The sequence below is a fragment of the Cnephaeus nilssonii genome (assembly GCF_951640355.1).
Source record: "Cnephaeus nilssonii genome assembly, chromosome: 5".
Classification (NCBI taxonomy): Eukaryota; Metazoa; Chordata; class Mammalia; order Chiroptera; family Vespertilionidae; genus Cnephaeus; species Cnephaeus nilssonii.
The window spans coordinates 81,366,072-81,387,517 of record NC_137076.1 but is presented as its reverse complement, the minus strand read 5'-3'; the positions used below and the strand labels follow the sequence as shown (position 1 = coordinate 81,387,517).

At 43.6% G+C, this 21,446-nt stretch overlaps 2 protein-coding genes across 7 annotated transcripts in view; both read right to left on the bottom strand.

Annotated features, from left to right (window-relative positions):
- LOC307099905 (protocadherin gamma-C4) overlaps window positions 1–21,446 on the bottom strand; it is a gene marked incomplete at its 5' end in the record, with an annotated part of 162,285 nt that overhangs the window by 121,513 nt on the left and 19,326 nt on the right. The window contains one exon of one of the 6 annotated variants that reach the window (XM_079771985.1): window positions 16,392–18,915. The exons of 3 other annotated variants lie outside the window; for them this stretch is intronic. In XM_079771985.1, the coding sequence (XP_079628111.1) occupies window positions 16,392–18,806 (2,415 nt within the window). Of the gene's footprint in view, window positions 1–7,140; window positions 9,661–11,666; window positions 14,116–16,391; window positions 18,916–21,446 lie in introns of those variants that run through there. 2 more of the 6 variants (XM_079771973.1, XM_079771976.1) reach the window with 2 other exon arrangements.
- LOC307099909 (protocadherin gamma-A5-like) lies at window positions 2,750–5,485 on the bottom strand (the record flags this gene model as incomplete). Its single annotated transcript, XM_079772012.1, is given in 5 exon segments — window positions 2,750–2,799; window positions 2,802–2,870; window positions 2,873–5,360; window positions 5,364–5,468; window positions 5,471–5,485. Coding segments are annotated over 5 exon segments (2,727 nt in total).

The following is a 21,446-nucleotide window of genomic DNA, read 5'->3' as shown; positions in this document are numbered from 1 at the left end:
TGGTGGTGGCAGATGGTGTAATATGTAAATTCTTAAAATAACAATTTGCATTGTTATTCCACTCTATTTTCTTGTCACTTATAAAATTAACAAATCTCATAGCTTTTAGTTTTACCCTATGCCTCACTTGCTTCTCTTATCTTTATCATCTTCTTCCCAAAGTAATTGATAGATATCAAGGAGATTGGTGGACTTTACAAAATAGAAGTATGGTAAGAAGCAAGATACTCTATTTTCCTTAGTTTCCAAGTGTCTACTGCCAATTAAATTATTGTGATATAAAAATTATACTACTCATTTTATTTTTCCACAATACATTACTATCATCTTTAATTGCATTGTTTCTTCTCAAGTATCTTAACAGTGGTGAGTTATTCGGATTATGGGGGTGAAGTATAAATTCTCATGATTATATATCCCAGAGAGTAATCTATGTTGTCCACTTTTCTTTGGGCCCCAGGTCATACTCTGATAATTATTGACACTTTCTTTGTCAATAAGCCTGCCAATTTCCATGTTTCTGATAGATGTATTACAGTTTCCATTTCATTTCCAAACTAGAAATATTCACAAAGAAATTGTTTTAAACCTACATAATATATTGTCATTCTAAAAATTTGACAGATGTGTAGCAATGTTGAACTCATAGTGGAAGACTATTAGAGCTTCTTAAACTGCTCATTGTATTTAGTATTCTAGACAGAAACTCATTGGCATCTCTATACAAACGTAAAAAACATTACTAACTCAAGACTTTGTTCCAAAACATGACTGAGCCAGTGCCTTTCCACCACATCTGAACACTCCCATTAGCACAGGGAAGTTATTTTTTCAGAACATATATGAAACTGAAGATTTAAACACTTTAAGAGTATGTGGTATAGAGTATATGCACACGCAGAGTGTGTGAATCAAGCATTTTATTATGTAAAGTATACTTAAAATATACTCATAAAATTTAAGACACACAGACCAGGATTTTATTAAGAAAAATCTATTAATTTAAGATAAGCACAGCCCCTGATGAATGAGTTTTAAACATTGAAACCATTTTAAAATTGAATTGATTTTTCCAACCACAAATGTAAAGTTTATTCAAGTTTATAGTCTATAGAGGTTTATTGATTTTCCAAACACAAATGTAAAGTTTATAAAGTCTATAGAGGTTTAAAAGATATTTCTCCATTGCATGAAAAAGTTAACTCAGGACACATACCCAACTCTATACCCTTTTCTTTAAAAAATGCAAAAGTGAGTTTTTATGTAAAAGTGAAGGATATCAGTATCTATCATACAGATTCTCTTGTTACTCTTTGGATACACTCACTATTCAGTGAGTCTGTACATTTTACATTGAGGTCAGAATTGTCTATATATAAACATAATTGGATCCCCTTCAAATAAATGTTTAAAAAGTATTTAAAAATAAAAACCAAGTGGTCCTATGTTCTCAAATGTATCAACAAACCTTTGATATGGTTGAGTAATGTAGCCTATTATCCCATTAATATTTTACTTCCATTTCCTCCCACTTATTAATACTTTGTAGCTGATGTTCAAACTGTTGAAAGCACAAAATTTGGAAGACAGAAAAATCTTTTGAAAAGAAGCTTTTGAAAATCATCTCTAGTAAATCAGATGCCAAAAGTGAATAGGGTAGTTCTTCCATGACACAACATGTACTCATAAAATGTGAGACCCAGAGACCTGCCTTTTATTAAGAAAAAATCTTAATTTAAGTTAAACATAGCCCTGAGAAATTAGTTTTAAAACTTGAAACCATTTAAAAGTTGAATTGACTTTCCAAACACAAATCTTAGACTCTTATATAAAGCAGAATTGTATGCAAATATTCAGGTAGATATTGATTCTGAAAAGTGAAAGGGTTACCTATAACCAGAAGGTGCCAGGTGTGTGGCATATTTGAATTTAATGAATGTAGCGATATCTAAACTTTTGGAGATTTTAAACTGCATCACGGAATAAAGCACAATTGTAAGGCCCCTCACTGATTTCTTCTCTCAACTAATACACACATCTGATAATTTCATGGTTTAACACAAAATTTCCAGATTTCAGAATGCCACAGACATTATCATCAATATAAATTTAATCTTTTTTTCTGACATTTCTCATGCAGACTTTTTCTGTATTCGTCCAGTGGCTTATTCAAATATGTAAATTAATTTTATGCTAAACCACAATATCCTTTCTTTTTAAAAAATATATTTTATTGATTTTTTACAGAGAGGAAGGGAGAGGGATAGAGAGCTAGAAACATCCATGAGAGAGAAACATCGACTAGCTGCCTCCTGCACACCCCCTACCGGGGATGTGCCCGCAACCAATGTACATGCCCTTGACCAGAATCGAGCCCGGGACCCTTCAATCCACAGACCGACGCTCTATCCACTGAGACAAACCGGTTTCGGCCACAATATCCTTTCTAAAACATATTCACAATTGGTGTTTAGGCAAATATTCAAAAGAAAACATTATCTAATAGTTTGGACTAATCAAACAAGATAATAACAGTTCTGACTATAAGAAAGTCTTTGGGTAAAGTGATTATGTTTAACCACTTCTAAAGCACTTGTTTAAAAAAATAATAAAGTACTCGTTTCATTTAAGTGTATGGATATCAGCTAGATTTTCTAAAATACCCACATATTGAAAAAAATAAGATACTATACCCAAAATATAATTTGATAACAAATGGAGAAAGCATTAATTATCAAATTACACTAAGCTAATCTCTAAATAAAGCAAATAATGATTCACTATTTATATAATTAACCTATTTGAATGTGGAAGAAAAATAACTGAGGAAACAAATGAACAAAATGCTCTAAGCATCCCTATTAAGAAAGAAAACTCACCTGAACAACTTCTAGTTCTTCATTTGCATTTATCTTCTCTGATATCAGAAGAGGCTCGCTTTTCCCACAGCTCTCCTGGCTGATGAGTGTGTCCGCATAGTTGGGCTGGGGGAAGATCAGGTGACTCTTCCCCGAGTCAGCAGTGAGGCAGACCTCATGGGAATAGGTTTGCAGGAAAGCCTGCACCCCATCCACGCCCACAAAGTGTGAGGTGGGAACACCTGCCAACCCGCCTCCTGAAGCCTGGAGCAGACGTGACATGTGCCAGCGCCTCAGCCTGAGTGCCAGCAGCATGATGACAAAGGCTAGAAAGATGCAGGAGACAGCAGCCACTGCCACCACCAGGTACAGAGTGAGGCTGGAGTCATCAGGGTCAACGGAGGGCTCCAGATTGCTCAGGTCGGCCAGGACATCTGGGATGCTGTCAGCCACAGCCACTGTGAGCGTGACAGTGGCAGAGAGAGGGGGCTGGCCATGGTCCTGGACCACCACCACCAGGCTCTGCTTGAGCGCATCTCTGTCCAGCAGGGCCCGCGCAGTACGCACCTCGCCCGTGTGCAGCCCCACCATGAAGAGCCCTGGCTCGCTGGCCTTGAGCAGGCGGTAGGACAACCAGGCGTTCTGGCCTGAGTCTCTGTCCACTGCCACCACCTTGGTTACCAGGTATCCAAGCTCTGCGGAACGTGGTGCCAGCTCCACACCGGTGGAACCATCAGTGGGAAGTGTGGGGTAGAGGATTTCAGGAGTGTTGTCATTCTGATCCAACATGAACAGGCTCAGTGACACATTACTGCTAAGTGGAGGGTCTCCATTGTCGCTGGCTGTCACCAACAGTTGCAGGTCTCTAACCTGCTCATAGTCAAAAGAGCTCAGTGCATACAGAACACCGGTGTCAGAGTTTATGGAGACAAAGGAGGAAAGAGGCATTCCCTGAAATGTGTCCTTGGCTAGAGAATAAGTGACCTGAGCATTGTTGCCACTGTCAGGGTCATTGGCGGTCACAGAGAAGATTGAGATGCCTCTGGGATTGTTTTCTGGAATATAGGTAGAGTATGAAGTGTGAGGAAAGATGGGAGGATTGTCATTGATGTCTGCCACTTTCAGGGAGATGTGGTTTTCTGTAGACAGGGGTGGGTTTCCACGGTCCATGACAGTTATTGTGATGTTATAATCTGAGATCTCTTCTCTGTCCAGGGTTCTAGTTGTCAATAAGTGATAGTAATTATCAACTGATTTTTCCAATTTAAAGGGCAAGTTCCCAGAGATAGAACATGCAATCTCCCCATTCTCTCCAGAATCACCATCATGTACACTAAACAATGCAATTACAGTTCCAGGAAGACAATCTTCAGAGACGGAACTGGCAAGAGAGGTGAGGATCATTTCTGGGACATTGTCATTCACATCCTGTACTGTGACCACCACCTTAGCGCTGGCAAGGAGAGCACCTCCATCCTGAGCTACCACTTCCATGAGGTAGAATCTGGACTCTTCATAATCCAGTGACTGCACTGTTGAAATTTCACCCAGGTTGGAATCAAGTTGGAAAGTCTGTGAAATTTTGTCTTCTTCATTGCGAAAAGAGTAGGTCAATTTTCCATTTATTCCCTCATCTGGATCCGTGGCGGTTAGCATGAGCAGCCGAGTGCCCACAAGTATGTTCTCTGGAACACTCACCCTGTACTCGGATCGAGTGAACTGGGGCGCGTTATCGTTTGCGTCGAGGACCATCACGCGGATGTGCGTAGTGCTGGAAAGTATGGGGTCTCCGCCATCTAAAGCTGTGAGGAGGAGGTTGTGAACAGCCACTTTCTCCCGGTCCAAGGGCTGTTCTAGTACCAGCTCCGGATATTTTTGTCCATCACTTCCACTTTTCTCATCCAGAGAGAAGTGCACATTGGAACTGAGCTGGTAACTCTGGAGGGAATTCACACCCACATCCGCATCTCGAGCAAAGGGAAGCACTAACCGTGTCCCTGTAGCAGCATTTTCATTAACTTTTACTTTTACTTCCTCATCGCGGAAACGTGGGAAGTTATCATTAATGTCAATTATTTCTACTTCTACGCCATAAATTTTCATTTTATTCTCAACCAGGATGTTAAAACTCACCAGACACCGCGCGCTCTGAGCGCAGAGCTCCTCCCGGTCTATCCTGCCTGCGGTGACCAAGCTGCCACTTCCTGGGTTCAGAGCAAAGAGCTGAGTCCTACCTCTAGAGACGATGCGGACTCCTCGCTCCGCCAGTTCCTGAGGCTCCAGCCCGAGATCCTTGGCGATGTTGCCCACGAAGGAGCCTTTGTCCAGTTCCTCCTGCACTGAGTAGCGGATCTGCCCGGCCCTGGCTCCCCGCTGCATCCCCAAGAACAGCAAGAGCAGGAGCAGCTCTCGGCAGCCCCAGCCCCTCTGAGCATCCGCCATTGCCTTCTTTCCGACCAGTTTTCTCTTAGTTCTGGTTCCAGCCTGCTGTTTCCTTACTTCTTAAAAGCCAAAGGGTACAAATTCCTTGTTGGAAATGAGAGAGAGGCGCGGGTAGAAGGCTTTTTCCAGGAGCTTGTCCGTCCTGTGTGTGTTTAGTGCGGAAGAAGCTGCGAGTCGGGTCGCATCTAGCAGCAGCTTCTTTCCCACTTTGGTGAACAGCGACGCTCAGAGTCCTAACCAGTTACTACACCAATTCTGTTTTTATATCCTGTTTTATTTCATTTCTAATAATTTTGCTGCATCCTTTACGTATTACTGCATGACATTGTTTATATTTAATTAAGGTTTAATTTTGAAATAGCAAGACCCATAAACCCCTGAGATCAATATAATCATTAGATTATTTTTACTCTTTAGAAAAGTTTTATTGAATATGCCATTGAGCCTATGTCTTTTATTTACTTTTTACCTAAATTGAGTCCATTAAATTAGAACATTGTAATTCTTACTTTTGTAGGTTTTAAGATTTCATCGTTGTATTAAGATATATTTGTGAAAACGCGCCCATTTGTACATTAAGAATGCCAAGGAAATAAGTCTAGCTGTCAATGCACCTTTGCAAAAAGGTCTACTGATTCATGGAAATTGTATTAGTTGTCATATGCAGAAAGAATTGAGAGTTCATTTTGTTACATGTGAGGTCTTTGAGAAAGTTTCCAGTTTTTCACACTAGAAATAAAGCAGTTACACTATATTAGACTGAGAGTTCGAGTTGGGTTAGCTATGCATTATGCATATTTTCCTATTACCATGTCTAAACTGGAGTTAGACATCATACAGTGACAGACTCTTGAGGAGAGGGAATCTATATAGTGACTGTAGCAAATGGCTTTAGTTCATCATCCATGCAGAAAATATGTCTATAACTTAACAGTGAGCAGGCAGCCACTGGACTCTCTATGTTGAGAAAGATATTTAAAGTTATCACCTTTATATAGTAGCAAAACCTCATGATTTTAAAAAATGGACATTTTGGGGAGTCCATTATGTGAGAGAAGCAATTTTTACTTAATGATACCATCATAGGGAAATGAAAAATTAAGATATTCTATATCTATAAATAGAAAATTCAGAAAATCAAGTTTTAAGTACAGAATGTGAGTATAGGTTACAAAATTTTTCTCAATGTACAATTTTCACAAGAGCAATTTGTTACTATACATGAGAGAAAAACATTTCTTCCATCATTAAGCACACTGTTAGTAGTAGATACCACAGACCTCAAAGGTTGCTCATCCTTTTAAAATAGATCTGGAATCCTAGACACTTAGCTTGTAAAGACACTTAGACTGCTGGTGTGTTCAAGTCAGTCCTACTCATGTTCTGTTGTTGACAAGCCATGCCACTGGGGGCAATTCTTCCTTTCTTTAGTTCCAAGTTTTCCCAAACTAATAAGATGGGGAGCTCTCTTTACTCTGAAGTACTATAATTTAAAGAGGAAGTGAAACTAAAATTTGAGTAATAAAAGCCCTGAATATGAAATAAATAGTTTAAGATGCCAATAGTATTAAATCTTCAGAGGCAAGGATCGTAAAGATGAGGAAGAAAGAGAAGTATCTCATGTAGTAAAGCCTTGTAATTCTGAACAAATAACTCTCACATACTAGATAGAAAACCACGTCAAGATTTGGTTAGATAAAATTAAGATAAGTAGGGCAGAAAATTGCCTAAATTCAATCCACACGACAATTAAATATGAAATGGAGACTCCTATCCCAGATAGGTGATTTATTAATAAACATTAGAACCCGAAGTGAAAATAAGTTAAGTTAAAACTCACCTTTAAAATAGTATCTGAGTCAAATGAGCCCTCAGTATCTCCATGATTTGTACTTGGTACCCAAGAGGCATCTTCGCAGAGGAGATCCTGAGGGGGAGCCACTTCCGGGGTTATGTTGAGAAAATTAAATTCCGTCTTAGCTGACTGTGAGGCAACACACAGATTGTAAGAATAGGGCAAAGTCCCCTCACTGTAATTGGGGAGAACCCCAGGTCCAGACTTAGTATTGACACCAGGCTGAAAGCAGCCCCAAGAGGCGGCACTGGAGGAGCGTCGCAAGCGCAGGGCGACCGCCAGAATCACCGCGAGGAGGAAAAGCACTGAGATCAAGGCCAAGGCCACCACCAGATAGAACTGCAGCTCAGCCTGGGAGTCAGAGGGCTGAGGACGTTCGCTGAGATCCGGAAGGGCCTCTTGTAGGCTGTCAGCAAAGACCAGCAGCAGAGTGGCGGTGGCTGACAGGGGTGGCTGTCCCCCGTCCCGCACGGCCACCAGGAGGCGCTGGCGGGCCGCGTCCCTGTCGCCCAAAGCCCTCGCTGTGCGCACCTCGCCGGTGCGCAGCCCCAGGCTGAAGAGTCCAGGCTCGCTGGCCTGCAGCACGTGGTAGGACAGCCAGGCATTGTGTCCCGAGTCCGCGTCCACCGCCACCACCTTGGTGACCAGGTAGCCCGGCTGTGCGGCGCGCGGCACCGTGTCGAAGAGCGCCGAGCCGTCGGGCCCCAGCGCCGGGTACAGCACCCTGGGCGCGTTGTCGTTGCGGTCGCCCACCAGCACGCGCAGGCTCACGTTGGCGCTGAGCGCAGGCGAGCCCTGGTCGCGCGCCTGCAGCGTCAGCTCGAAGGCGCGCAGCTGCTCGTGGTCGAAGGCGCGCTGCGCGAACACCACCCCGCTGTGCGCGCTCACGGACACGTAGGACGACAGCGCCCGTGGCTCCAGGTCGCTGGCCACGATGGAGTAGGAGACCTGGCCATTGGGTCCCAGGTCGGGGTCGGAGGCGCTGACCTGCGCTATGGAGGCCCCTGGCGGGTTGTTTTCTGGCACGTGGACCAGGTAGGCGGACTGCTGGAAAACCGGGGCGTTGTCGTTGACGTCGGTGAGGTGCAGGGTGATGGTGGTGCTGGAGGAGAGGGGCGGCTTGCCCCTGTCGGTGGCTGTGATGGTGACGTTGTACTCCGGGGTCTGTTCTCGGTCCAGGCTCCCGTCTGTCACTAGCTTATAATAGTTCTTTGAGTAAGATTTCAATGTAAACTCCGTCTTTCCCAGTATGCGGCAGTAAACCTCTCCATTTTCTCCTGAGTCTCTATCTCTTGTTTTTATCAAGGCGATCACCGTTCCTGGGGGTGAATCCTCTGGAAGAGGAGTGAACACGGAGGCCACAATCACTTCAGGGGCACAGTCATTCTCATCGAGGATTTCGACTTGGATACTGCAGTGCGCTGCTAGATCCCCAGGATCTTTCGCTTCTATACCGAGGGTGTAACTATTAGCCATTTCGAAATCAAAATGATCCTTCGTCGTGATTAATCCTGTTGTTTCATCTAAGTTAAAAAATTGTTCCACTTGTTCGTCCACATTATGAAAGGAGTAGGTGACCTCCGCGTTAATGCCCTCGTCCTGGTCCGTGGCCGTCACTTGAAGCACAGGGAAGCCTGGGGGCACGCCCTCCTTCAGGCTGACCCTGTACACGTCCTGGCTGAACACCGGGGGGTTATCATTGGCATCCGTGACTTGGATTTGGATCTGGGTGGTGCCACTTTGCGGTGGGTCTCCACCGTCCACAGCTGTGAGGACCAGTTGATGGAAATTCTGCTCTTCTCTGTCCAGAGAATGTTTCAGGATCAACTCAGGAAATTTACGTCCATCTGGAGTCTGTTTCTCCACGAGATCAAAGTAGTCATTGTCATTGAGGTGGTATCTTTGCAGTGAATTAGGACCAGCATCCCAATCCAGGGCCGGTTCTAGAGGAAATGTTTTACCTGGCTTAGAGGATTCTACTATTTTTAAATCAATCTTACTCTGTTTGAATGAGGGCATATTGTCATTTATATCCTGCACTACTACTGCTACATGGAAAATATTTAGTGGTTTTTCAGCGACAGCATCAAAATCCAGAATACACAGAGGCTTCTTCCCGCAAATCTGCTCTCGGTCTATTCTGTCGCTCACAAGTAAGTCCCCGCTGTCAGGATCTACAGTGAAATATTCCTTCTCCCCGCTAACCCGCAGCTTCCGGGCCGGCAGATCCCGGACTCTGAGCCCCAGATCCTTGGCGAGGTTTCCTACCACCGAGTTCTTAGCCAGCTCCTCGGGGATTGAATAGCGGATTTGGTCCGGGAGAGCCCCGCGGAACAAAGAAAGCAGAAAGGGCAACAATACCTGCCGCCACCGCCCCGCGCTGCTCCTCTCCGCGCTCGGCCTCATCCTCTGGCTCCCTCCGCTGCTGCTCTGCTCCTTGGCGGGAGGGAGGAATAAGCCCTCCGTGAATGGCAAAAATCCGGGGTAGGGGCAATTCCCCTGCTTTGTTCTTGTAACCGAGTCTGTACTGGCCTCCGTGTGGCTGGTTTGAGCAGGAAGTTACCTTCCGAGAGGCTCCGGAAAGCGTCTCAGACATCTTCTTGCTCTTCTTTTGACCTACAGCGACGCCCAGGGGTTTTTCCGTGAAACTGCTCCGATGGCTTGTAAATGTTTTGCAAAGAACTTTTTTGCTCTTGCGTATTTATAGAGTATTTATTTGTTTAAATAGGTATATATTCATATAGTTCCAAAGGTATATTCAGCATATTCTATAGACTCTCCCTCTTTGCTTTCAACAGCACATTTGTCCCGGAAGAAATGAGTGTTCCTTTTTTTGTGTACTTTTCCAGAGAAATGTCTTGTATAGTGAAACAGAATTTTATAAACGCCCTCCCCGCTTTCATACATATATGAAAGTATACAATATACCATGTTTTGCAGCTTGCTTTGTTTACTCATTATATCTTGGAGATCATTTCATATCAATACATAAAGAGGTTTTCCATTTATTTCTTATAGCTATGTAGTAGCCCACCATATGGTTGTACAATAATTTATTTAACTAAAATAGTATTTTCTAAAAGAAAATCAGTACCCATTCAAGCAAAAATGTATTTTCCGTATGTTATTTGGTTATAAGTTCTCTACTGCTGCTCTCCTAATCATTTAAAATACGTACCATTCTGATTTTGGAATATATTCCAATATCACCATCTAAATATGTTTGACACAGTTAGAGACAATTAATATTTCAAATTATATTTTAAGGCTCTAGTATTGTAAATAATCTCTCCTCAGTTATGATTTATTGCTCAACATTAATTTGTTACTTCCTTTTTCCTCTCTATGCCAGTTGGTTGTATCATATCACATTCTTATTTACTATATTGTATTGCACCACAACTTCCCACAGAGACAAAAAAATCTAGAAACTGAAACTCTCCTTCTTAAGTTGAATTGAGGCATAGTCCACAATCTATTGATACAATTTCCAGGTATCCAAACACAACTAATTTGTGTAGTCCTAGACATTCATGAATTCCAAACCAAGAGAACTAAAGGAAGTCATGAGGAACATAAGTGGCATAGCCCTTGCATACAAAATATTTCCCCTTATATCAGATCATTGAAGAGCCACAAAGTGACAGAGCTACCTGAGGGCAATTTGCAGGAACAGGGATGAGGCTTACTTACCATATCAGTTCTGAAATTGAGTTACCTGACCTTTATAAGGGGATCCCATGATGAAAAAAGGAAAGATTTTTCAAAGTTATGTTTCCTTAGAAACAGAGAAGGGTCTCATAGTGATGCCATAATAGGTAATTTAGACATTATTAAAATGAAATGATTGAAATAAAATGGGCAATATTTTTGGAAATCACAGAAGTGCATAGAAGGAATCCCACATAGTCACTGCTAGTGCATCTCAGAAACTGCAACCACAAAATATTTACAATATACCAGTCCAACTGAGAAGCTATCACTGTTAAAGGTATATCTAAATGTTAAAAGTTTTCCCCAGTATTTATAAACTGCCATCATTCAATTATAATGGAAAATACCCTTTCAAGTAAAAAAAGTAAATTTTAAGAAAAATATGCTGGGTTTAAAAAGAGAAAAAAATTAATTATTCAGTCCAGATTCAACAATAGGTTCATAAGAGAGAATGTTTTAATATGAATTTTCACAATTGCCTTCTATTTCGCACTTTGATACTTTCAATAAGACTTAAAGAAAAATGGCTTTAAAGAACTGAGGTAGTTAGAAACATAAAATTAAGAAATGGTTGCTGAAACTATTACTGGATGTAGACTACACAGAATAAGTTAAAAAATACCTTTTAGGTGCAGTAACCATTATTAATCATTATTGAAGGATCACCTGCCCCTCCCCTTTAAAGCAATAGAATACTAAAAAGAAGTATCTTATTGATTTGGAACACATCTTATACAATCAGAGCTTATAAAATTAAAGACACAGCTATCTGCCTATGGGTGGCAAGATTGACTTACCTGATGAAGATTGGGGTCTCCTTTTGTTTCAAGTAAATCCTGAGTTATCAAAAGAGGCTCGCTTTTCTCACAGCTCTCCTGGCTGATGAGTGTGTCTGCATAGTTGGGCTGCGGGAAGATCAGGTGACTCTTCCTGGAGTCAGCAGTGAGGCAGACCTCATGGGAATAGGTCTGCAGGAAAGCCCGCACCCCATCCACACCCACAAAGTTCGAGGTGGGCACACCTGCCAACCCACCTCCTGAAGCCTGGAGCAGACGTGATGTGTGCCAGCGCCTCAGCCTGAGTGCCAGCAGGATGATAACAAAGGCAAGGAAGACACAGGAGACCACAGCCACTGCCACCACCAGGTACAGAGTGAGGTCCGAGGCCTCTGGAGTCGAAGGGATCTCAAGACTGCCCAAGTCAGCCAACACATCTGGGATGCTGTTAGCCACAGCCACGGTGAGAGTGACAGTGGCCGAGAGAGGGGGCTGGCCATGGTCCTGAACAGCCACCACCAGGCTCTGCTTGAGGGCATCTCTGTCCAGCAGGGCCCGGGCAGTGCGCACCTCTCCTGTGTGCAGCCCCACCACGAAGAGCCCTGGCTCACTGGCCTTGATTAGGCGGTAGGACAGCCAGGCGTTCTGGCCTGAATCTCTGTCCACTGCCACCACCTTGGTCACCAGGTATCCGGGTTCTGCGGAGCGGGGTGCCAGCTCTACACCTGTGGAACCATCAGTGGGGAGAGAGGGGTACAGTATTTCGGGTGCATTGTCATTCTGATCCAGAACAAACAGGCTTAGAGACACGTTGCTGCTAAGAGGAGGGTCCCCACTGTCACTAGCTGTCACCAGTAGTTGCAGGTCTCTAACCTGCTCATAGTCAAATGAGCGCAGAGCATACAGGACTCCTGTGTCAGAGTTGATAGAGACATAGGAAGAGAGAGGCTCCCCCTGGAGCGTGCCCTCAGCCAGGGAGTAAGTGACTCTGGCGTTCTCAATGCTGTCAGGGTCCTGGGCGGTTATGGATAAAAAGGAGGCTCCTCTAGGGTTGTTTTCAGGCAGGTAGGCAGAGTAAGAAGCATGAGGGAAGGCAGGCGGGTTGTCATTGATGTCTGCTACCTTCAGTGAGATGTGAGTTTCTGTAGACAGTGGCGGAGTTCCGTGGTCAGTGGCCATTACTGTGATGTTATATTCTGAGACTTCTTCCCTATCCAGAGCTCTGTGTGTCAACAATCGATAATAATTTCCGTAGGTCTTTTCAAGTGTGAATGGCAGATTACTTGGAATAGAACATGTGACTAGGCCATTCTCTCCCGAATCACTATCATGCACATTGAAAAGTGCAATTACTGTGCCTGGGGAAGAGGTTTCTTGGATAGAGCTGGTGAGAGATGTAACGGTCACTTCTGGAGCATTGTCATTTACATCCAGCACTGTCACCAGTACCTTACTTCTGGCTCGGAGACCAGGACCATCGTGAGCCTCTACGTCTATATCATAGAATCCAGAGTCCTCATAATCCAGGTCCTCCAATATTGTTATATCCCCAGTCACAGAATTCAACTGGAATAGCTGGGATATTTTATCTCTTACTTTCCGGAAAGAATATGTCACTTCTCCATTGGCTCCTTCATCTGGATCAGTGGCTTTTACGGTGAGAATTCGGGAGCCCACGGGCACATTCTCCCGAACACTCACATGGTACTCGGGCTGAGTGAATAGGGGGGCATTGTCGTTCGTATCCACAAGTGTTACGTGAATTCTGGTAGTGCCAGAGCGAGCCAGGTCGCCTCCATCGAAGGCGGTGAGGACCAGATGGTGAACTGCCTCTTCCTCGCGGTCCAGGGCTCGCTCCAGCACCAGCTCAGGGTACTTTATCCCATCAGCTCCGTTTTGCACGTCCAGGGAGAAGTAAGCATTTGAGCTGAGCTGGTATCCCTGCAGAGAGTTTACCCCTACATCCGGATCAAAAGCTTCAGGAAGAGGGAATCTTGTCCCAGGACTTTCATTTTCAACGACTTTTATTTCCCTTTGCTCTGTCCCAAAGTTGGGCGCATTATCATTAACATCGATTATTTCCACTTCTACTCCAAAAATCTTTACTTTGTCCTCTAGGAGAATCTCCAGGCTTACTACACACTTTGGAGATCTATCACAGAGCTCCTCCCGGTCTATCCTGCCCGCCGTGACCAAGCTGCCGCTTCGCGGGTTCAGAGCAAACAGCTGCGTCCTACCTCTGGAGACGATGCGGACTCCGCGCTCCGCCAGCTCCGGGGGCTCCAGGCCCAGGTCCTTGGCGATGTTGCCCACGAAGGAGCCTTTCTCTAGCTCCTCAGGCACCGAGTAGCGAATCTGTTCGGCCCGAATTTCCCATAGGGCCCCTAGGAGAAGGCAAATCCCAACTAACCGGTGCCAGACTGGACGATAAAGAGGAGCCGCCATTACAGCGCCGCCGCGGAGAAGCTTGCGCTGGGCTTTTCCCTCGGTGGAGGCCTAAGCAGTCCCAGGATCTGCGCGGTCCAAGATAGTTATTTTCTCCGTTGGCTGTTGGCGTTCTGGGAGTCCAGTTAGAAGCTTTTGTAAAGCCCCAGGGTCAGTGCTTTGTGATGCAGAAATTTTGTGGTTCGGATTAAATTACTGGTTGTCTTTTCCCCATCGGTGAACAGCGACACCCAGAGTCCTAGCCTGTTATTGCAATCTAGTTTTGGTAAAGCATCCTCTGTGTACACCATTTATTTTCCGTATCCTATCTCCCCCGAAAGAATAAAAGTCGAAGTCGAACTCCTATTGTTTTATTTGCAATGAAAATAAACAATCAAAATCTTTCTGTACAATAAGCCCTATAAAGTAATTAATTGTCCAGGGAAAATATGATATTGTTTTTTGCTAAGATTTTTTTCCACCCCTTTTAAGTTTTTGCATTATTTATTCTCATAGTCCATTTTCAGGACAGTGTATTGTGTAAGAGACACATTTATCTATCCTGGGAACAAGGATGTACTTGAAGAATGGAAGAACGGGTGAAAAGCCAGTGTCTGGGGAGTTGCAAATATGGGCTCTAGTCCCAACCTATGCAGAAACAAGTTTCCTCACATGAATGGATTTTCTAGAATGGAAATCTTTTAGTTCCCTTGTAAGAAAATATCTACTGTTCAAGAGCTGGTCTTATGCCTGTATCAATGTGATTAGAAAATATAGGGATAGGTTTGGGAAGAGAATTTGCTCATCAAGTTTCTAGGCCAAGGGCTCTGTCTGTGACTATCATGTTCAGAGTGCATCCTCATACTTTAAAGCACCACCTTTCATAGAGCATGCAGCAAATAGTTTGTCAGTGTTTAATAAATGAGTTACTAATGCAACTGCAAAACCTAAAACAATGGGTAAAAAACTCTGATCTTAAAAGTAAAAACCAAAGATAAGAAGGCAGAAAAGTTAGAATGAAGCACTATAAAGAGCAATGTTTCAGTGATCTTTTTCACATAAGGACACATCGGGAAGGTACTACTTTACCACCGTTTCTAAGTTTACTTTAACTTTGATTTTAGAAATAACCAGTAAAAGGAAACATTTTAGTATATATAGTCATTGCATGTTTCATAGTTTTCTTATTTAAGTAATTTACTAATTTGAGAAAACTTGAGATACAGCAGCAAGTACCCAGTTCTTTAGATTATTCCTCACATAATAAATAACATCTAGAAATTACTCATAAATTTTAACCAGACACAAAAGTCCATTAACTACTCAGAGTTTTTAAATCTTCAGAATTTGTAGAGTAGGTTAAAGGTATTTTTCACACTTCTCAAAGGACCCACAAATTTCTGGGGACTGGGAGGAAAACAAGATGTTTTGAAAAATTGATTCTTTTCTCAGACACCTATACTAGAAAGCAAAACATAGAAAAGGCTTTATAAAAATGTCTATTGTGTTTATTATAACGGTGACAAAGTAGAATAAAATAAATTATTAAAGAAGGGTTAAGAAAATTATTCCTGAATGAGATTATGAAGTGGGATAAAGTTGACCCAAAGGTAGTGATTCAAATGTAAGATCTGACAGTCTTTGCTACTTGTGATAAGTGATAAGAAACTTAATGATTGGAAAACTACATTAAAAATACACATTACAGCCCTGACCAGTGTGGCTTAGTTGGTTGAGTGTCCTTCCCTGCACAAAAAGGTCTCTGCTTGGGTTCCAGGTCAGGGAACATGCCCAGGTTTCAGGTTCAATCCCTGGTGTGAGTCGGGGTGCCTATGGGAGGCAACCAATAGATGTTTCTCTCTCCCCCATTCCCTTCTTCTCTCTCTAAAGTCAATAAAAACATCTAAAAATAGAAATACACAATGCAGCAAGAAATATAACAACTAGGATTATTTGATGAGAAGAACATAAAGTTTAACTTAAGGAGAAAGAACTGCCAGTACTTTATAGAGTAAAGTCCTTGAAACTAACAGTATCACACATCAACTAAGAAAGGGTAGTGCTATTACTAAAAGCAGCGACAACCAAGAACAGCTCTCTTTAGGAAGATTTGCTGACCATACAGAAATGCCAATGGTGCCGATTGAGAGTAGTAGTTAGGTAATTGCCAAGAGCACTGAGCAATCAAGAGACCCATTTCCACCCATCCAATACACCTCCGCTCCTACTACCACTACTAGAACAATGGACAAAGACCAAAACTAATTATGCACACTGAGAATAACATACAATATATAAAATTTAAGATTTAAAGAAACTCACGTGTGAGGGAAAAGGAGAGTCATAAGCGATTTGGGGGTCTTCATTATTGGCACATACATCCACAGAAGGATCCTCGCACAGGAGATCCCGAGGGGGAGCCATTTCCGGGGTCAGGTTAGAAAAATTTAATTTGGTCATTGCTGGATTCGAGGCAACGCACAGATTGTAGGAATAGGGCAAAGTCCCCTCACTGTAGCTGGCGGGAACTACGGGGCCAGACTTAGAGCAAACATCAGGCTGAAAGCAGCCCCAGGTGGTGGGGCTAGAGGAGCGTCGAATGCGCAGGGCAACCGCCAGAATCACTGCGAGGAAGAAGAGCACCGAGATCAAGGCCAAGGCCACCACCAGATAGAACTGCAGCTCAGCCTGGGGGTCAGAGGGCTGAGGACTTTCGCTGAGGTCTGGCAGCGCCTCTTGTAGGCTGTCAGCAAAGACCAGCAGCAGGGTGGCGGTGGCTGACAGGGGTGGCTGTCCCCCGTCCCGCACGGCCACCAGGAGGCGCTGGCGGGCCGCGTCCCGGTCGCCCAAAGCCCTCGCTGTGCGCACCTCGCCCGTGCGCAGCCCCAGGCTGAAGAGTCCGGGCTCGCTGGCCTGCAGCACGTGGTAGGACAGCCAGGCATTGTGTCCCGAGTCGGCGTCCACCGCCACCACCTTGGTGACCAGGTAGCCCGGCTGTGCGGCGCGCGGCACCGTGTCGAAGAGCGCCGAGCCGTCGGGCCCCAGCGCCGGGTACAGCACCCTGGGCGCGTTGTCGTTGCGGTCGCCCACCAGCACGCGCAGGCTCACGTTGGCGCTGAGCGCGGGCGAGCCCTGGTCGCGCGCCTGCAGCGTCAGCTCAAAGGCGCGCAGCTGCTCGTGGTCGAAGGCGCGCTGCGCGAACACCACCCCGCTGTGCGCGCTCACGGACACGTAGGACGACAGCGCCCGTGGCTCCAGGTCGCTGGCCACGATGGAGTAGGAGACCTGGCCATTGGGTCCCAGGTCGGGGTCGGAGGCGCTGACTTGGGCAATAGAGGTCCCGGGCGGGTTGTTCTCAGCCACGTGAACCACGTAGGAAGCCTGGTGGAAAACTGGAGTGTTGTCGTTAATGTCACCAATGTGTAGGGTGATGCTTGTGCTGGAGGAGAGGGACGGCTTGCCCTTGTCGGTGGCTGTGACGGTGACATTGTACTCTGCTATCTGCTCCCGGTCTAGAGCACTGTCAATCACCAGCTTGTAATAATTCTTGGAGGTGGATTCTAATCTGAAGGGAACTTCTTTCTGAATATAGCATGCCACCAGACCATTTTGCCCAGAATCCTGGTCTCGCACTTTAATGAGGGCTATTACGGTTCCAAGGTCTGAGTCCTCAGGAATCTTGTTAGAAAAGGACATGAATGTCACCTCTGGGGCATTGTCATTCTCATCGACAATTTCAACATGAACACTGCAGTGAGCTGTGTGTACACCTCCATCCTTGGCTTCTACAGCCAACATATACATACTTGTCTCTTCAAAGTCCACTGTTCCATTGGTTGTGATGTCACCAGTATTTGGATTGAGGTTGAAGAGAAGGTTGGTGCTTGTTGGGGCATTGAGGAAGGCATAGGTGATCTGTGCATTAGCACCCTCATCCTGGTCAGTTGCCTTCACGCGCAGTACGGAGGTTCCCCGGGGCACATTTTCTTGGAGTCTAACTCTGTACGTGTCCTGGCTGAACACTGGAGCATTATCGTTGGCATCGGTGACCAGGATCTGGATCTGGGTGGTGCCACTTCGAGGAGGGTCCCCGCCATCCATGGCAGTCAGGATTAAGTGGTGGGAGCTCTGCTGTTCTCTGTCCAGAGGCTTTTCCAGCAGTAATTCTGGGTATTTACTTCCATCAGGGCTTTCCTTAGTTGCCAGAGAGAAGTGGTCATTGGGCTTGATGGTGTAAACTTTCAGTGAGTTACTTCCTACATCTGCATCTTGTGCAGAATCTAGGGGGAATTTTACCCCTGGTATGGCTGACTCAGAGATTTCTAAGTCAATGCCTTTTGCAATGAAACGTGGTGCATTGTCATTAATATCTTGGATTGCAACAATCACATGGAACACATTCATTGGGTTTTCAGCGACCATTTCAAATTCCAGCGCACACTCAGATTTTCTCCCACAAATCTTCTCTCTATCTATCCTACCGCTCACCAACAAATCCCCATTCTCCGCACTCACGTTGAAAAATTCCTCTGCACTAACCCGCAGTTTTCGAGCTGGCAAGTCCTGGACACTGAGCCTCAGATCCTTGGCGAGGTTCCCCACCCTTGATCCCTTGGCCAGCTCCTCTGGAATTACGTACTGGATCTGCTGGGAGATGGCCCCGCACAACAAAGACAGCAAGAAGAGAAACCGTACCTGACTTTTCATCTTTTCAGCTTGCCTGAAGCTCCTTTGCATTTCTTGAACTCAATGGGGAAGCTTCTTCTCCAGATGTCTCTGGGATGTTTAAAAAATCAACGACAGCCCCCTGGACATTTGTGACTTGAGTGTAGGACTTGTTACGTGCTCCCAAGTGCACAGGAGCGGGTCCGTTTCTGCTGTGCGCAGGACAAAGCTAGAAAGCACTCTACCGGAAGCTCTGGCGAACTGAGAACCCCTTTCTTCCCTTTGGTCAATAGCGGCACCTGGAGGTTGTCTGGGAAAACTACATATTGCGTAGCTATTCTTAAAATAAAAGCTCTTGAATCTATGCACTTTGCCTTTTATTTATTTGAAAGAACAAATAAAGTTTTCCCTTTAAATGTGAGATTTTCTGTTTTGTTCATCTCATAAACCTTGCCACCATTTAACAACTTTTTTTTTCATTAAAATATCTCATAAGGCATACAGCCTTGTTTTTCGGTTTTGGGCAAAAATATCTTCAGTAATTTCATTGTATTTATAAAATTGGTTTGACTAGTATGGATGTAACAAAGTAAGTTACTGGCTTTTATCCTCATTTTAGTGGATTATGATCCTTACATTTTTGTAATTCATAACCTCCCTTATTTAGTATTTTAACTCCCTCCATATATACTTCATCAATTCCATACGTAATACTTTTCAAAGATATAGTTTTTGCAAAAAAGAGTGAGTCAAGTTCCTAGGTTTGTTTTAATGTATTGCTTATCTTTTTAAAGCATAATCTTCCTGTTATGTGCAGCAGAGCTTGGATGTGTTGTTAAAGAGACCAATTTAGAATTTGGGCACACATACATGCATTTATTTTAAAAAAATATATTTCTTTATTGACTTTAGAGAGGAAGGGAGAGGGATAGAGAGATAGAAACATCAATGATGAGAGAGAATCATTGATCGGCTGCCTCCTGCACGCCCCCTACTGGGAATAGAGCCCACAACCCAGGCATGTGCCCTTAACGGGAACCGAACCCGGGGCCCTTCAGTCTGCAGGCCAACACTCTATCCACTGAGCCAAACTGTAGTGATGGCCATACATGCATTTATAAAGCTGAATCTTGTGTAAACCATATTTATTTATTTATTTTTATTTTTTAAATATATTTTTTTATTGATTTCAGAGAGGAAAGGAGAGGGAGAAACATCAATAATGAGAGAGAATCAACGACCGGCTGCCTCCTGCACACACCCCTTACTGGGGATCGAGCCTACAATGAGGGCATGTGCCCTTGACCAGAATTGAACCTGGGACCCATCACTTCGCAGGCTGATGCTCTATCCAGTGAGCCAAACCAGCTAGGGCAGCCATATTTATCTTTATGAAACCAATGCTTCTTTATTATATGAACATGTATGCAATACTCCATAATGTCAATTTTCAGCTCCAGCCAATGTATACCATTAATAAATGAAATGAGTTTGACTTGATCACTAGTTTTAATCTTGGAAAGGCAGTGAGAGTATTTACACATTCCATTTTAGAACTTACCTGTAATTCTTGAACTGATCTTGGTTAACAAAAACAAACAAATGCACTATCAAATAGATATCAACCCAACAATTTGTTCTACAATTTGCAGTACTGAACCATACTCATCTTACACTCCAGTCAAAACAGACCTGTTTTCCTAAGACATCTTTTCCTTTGTTTTCCCTACTTCATGTCTTTATACTTTTTCTTCCTTTCATTAGAATTTTCTCCCTTTCTCTTGTAACGAATTCTTGCCTATCCTTTAAAAAATACTTTTTAGTGAAAAAAGGATGTTGGAAACCTTTTATTATCTATCTATACACGTAGATGAAAATTGCACTGCCTTTGTATTCTCTCTGCATCTTCACAACATCTATGTAGGTTATGTTTTACATGGAATTCTTAGAAAATTATCTTTGAACATCTAAAGTTCTCCTGACACTAGCCATTTAATATACTTTTTCTCCTTATAAGGAAAGTGATATTAATATTATAAAATTTTTTCCTAAAAAAAGATATTCCAAAGGTTATGTGCATTTTTCCTGTGTGTATTTGCATGTTTGAGTGAGAATGCACCCTTCTCTGCTTTCAGTTATTTTGTTCAGGCCCTGTTGTCACACACTTTTGAATGTAACTCTTCCTAATATATTGAGAGAGATATCTGTTCCTTTGTTTGAGCTCTAATGAAATATAGTTTGGTCTAACTTTGGATGACTCTCTGATGTGACTTTATGGGTGAAAGTAATTTTATAAATTGGCCAGCAATTTCTGGCCAAAGACAGTTGTAGACTCCTGTTTCATTATTGCAGCATATGGCCTGGAAATCTGCAAAGGCCAAGACATATCTCTTTACATTTTTTATCCTTCTCAAAGGATAAGAAATACCACTCCAAAGCTCATAACAGTTTAGGCAATTGAACTTCCCATCTTCAGGAAAACAGTTTCAATCAATATGAATACACCACTCATTTTCAGCATACATAATAGGGACTACAAGCCAAGTAAAACAATGTGATCAACTACATTTTTTATCCTACATTTTTTTAAACTGCAGTAAAGCAATGCCAGCTGTACCAGTTAATAATGAGGATTTTTAAAATATATTTTATTGATTTTTTACAGAGAGGAAGGGAGAGGGATAGAGAGCTAGAAACATCGATGAGAGAGAA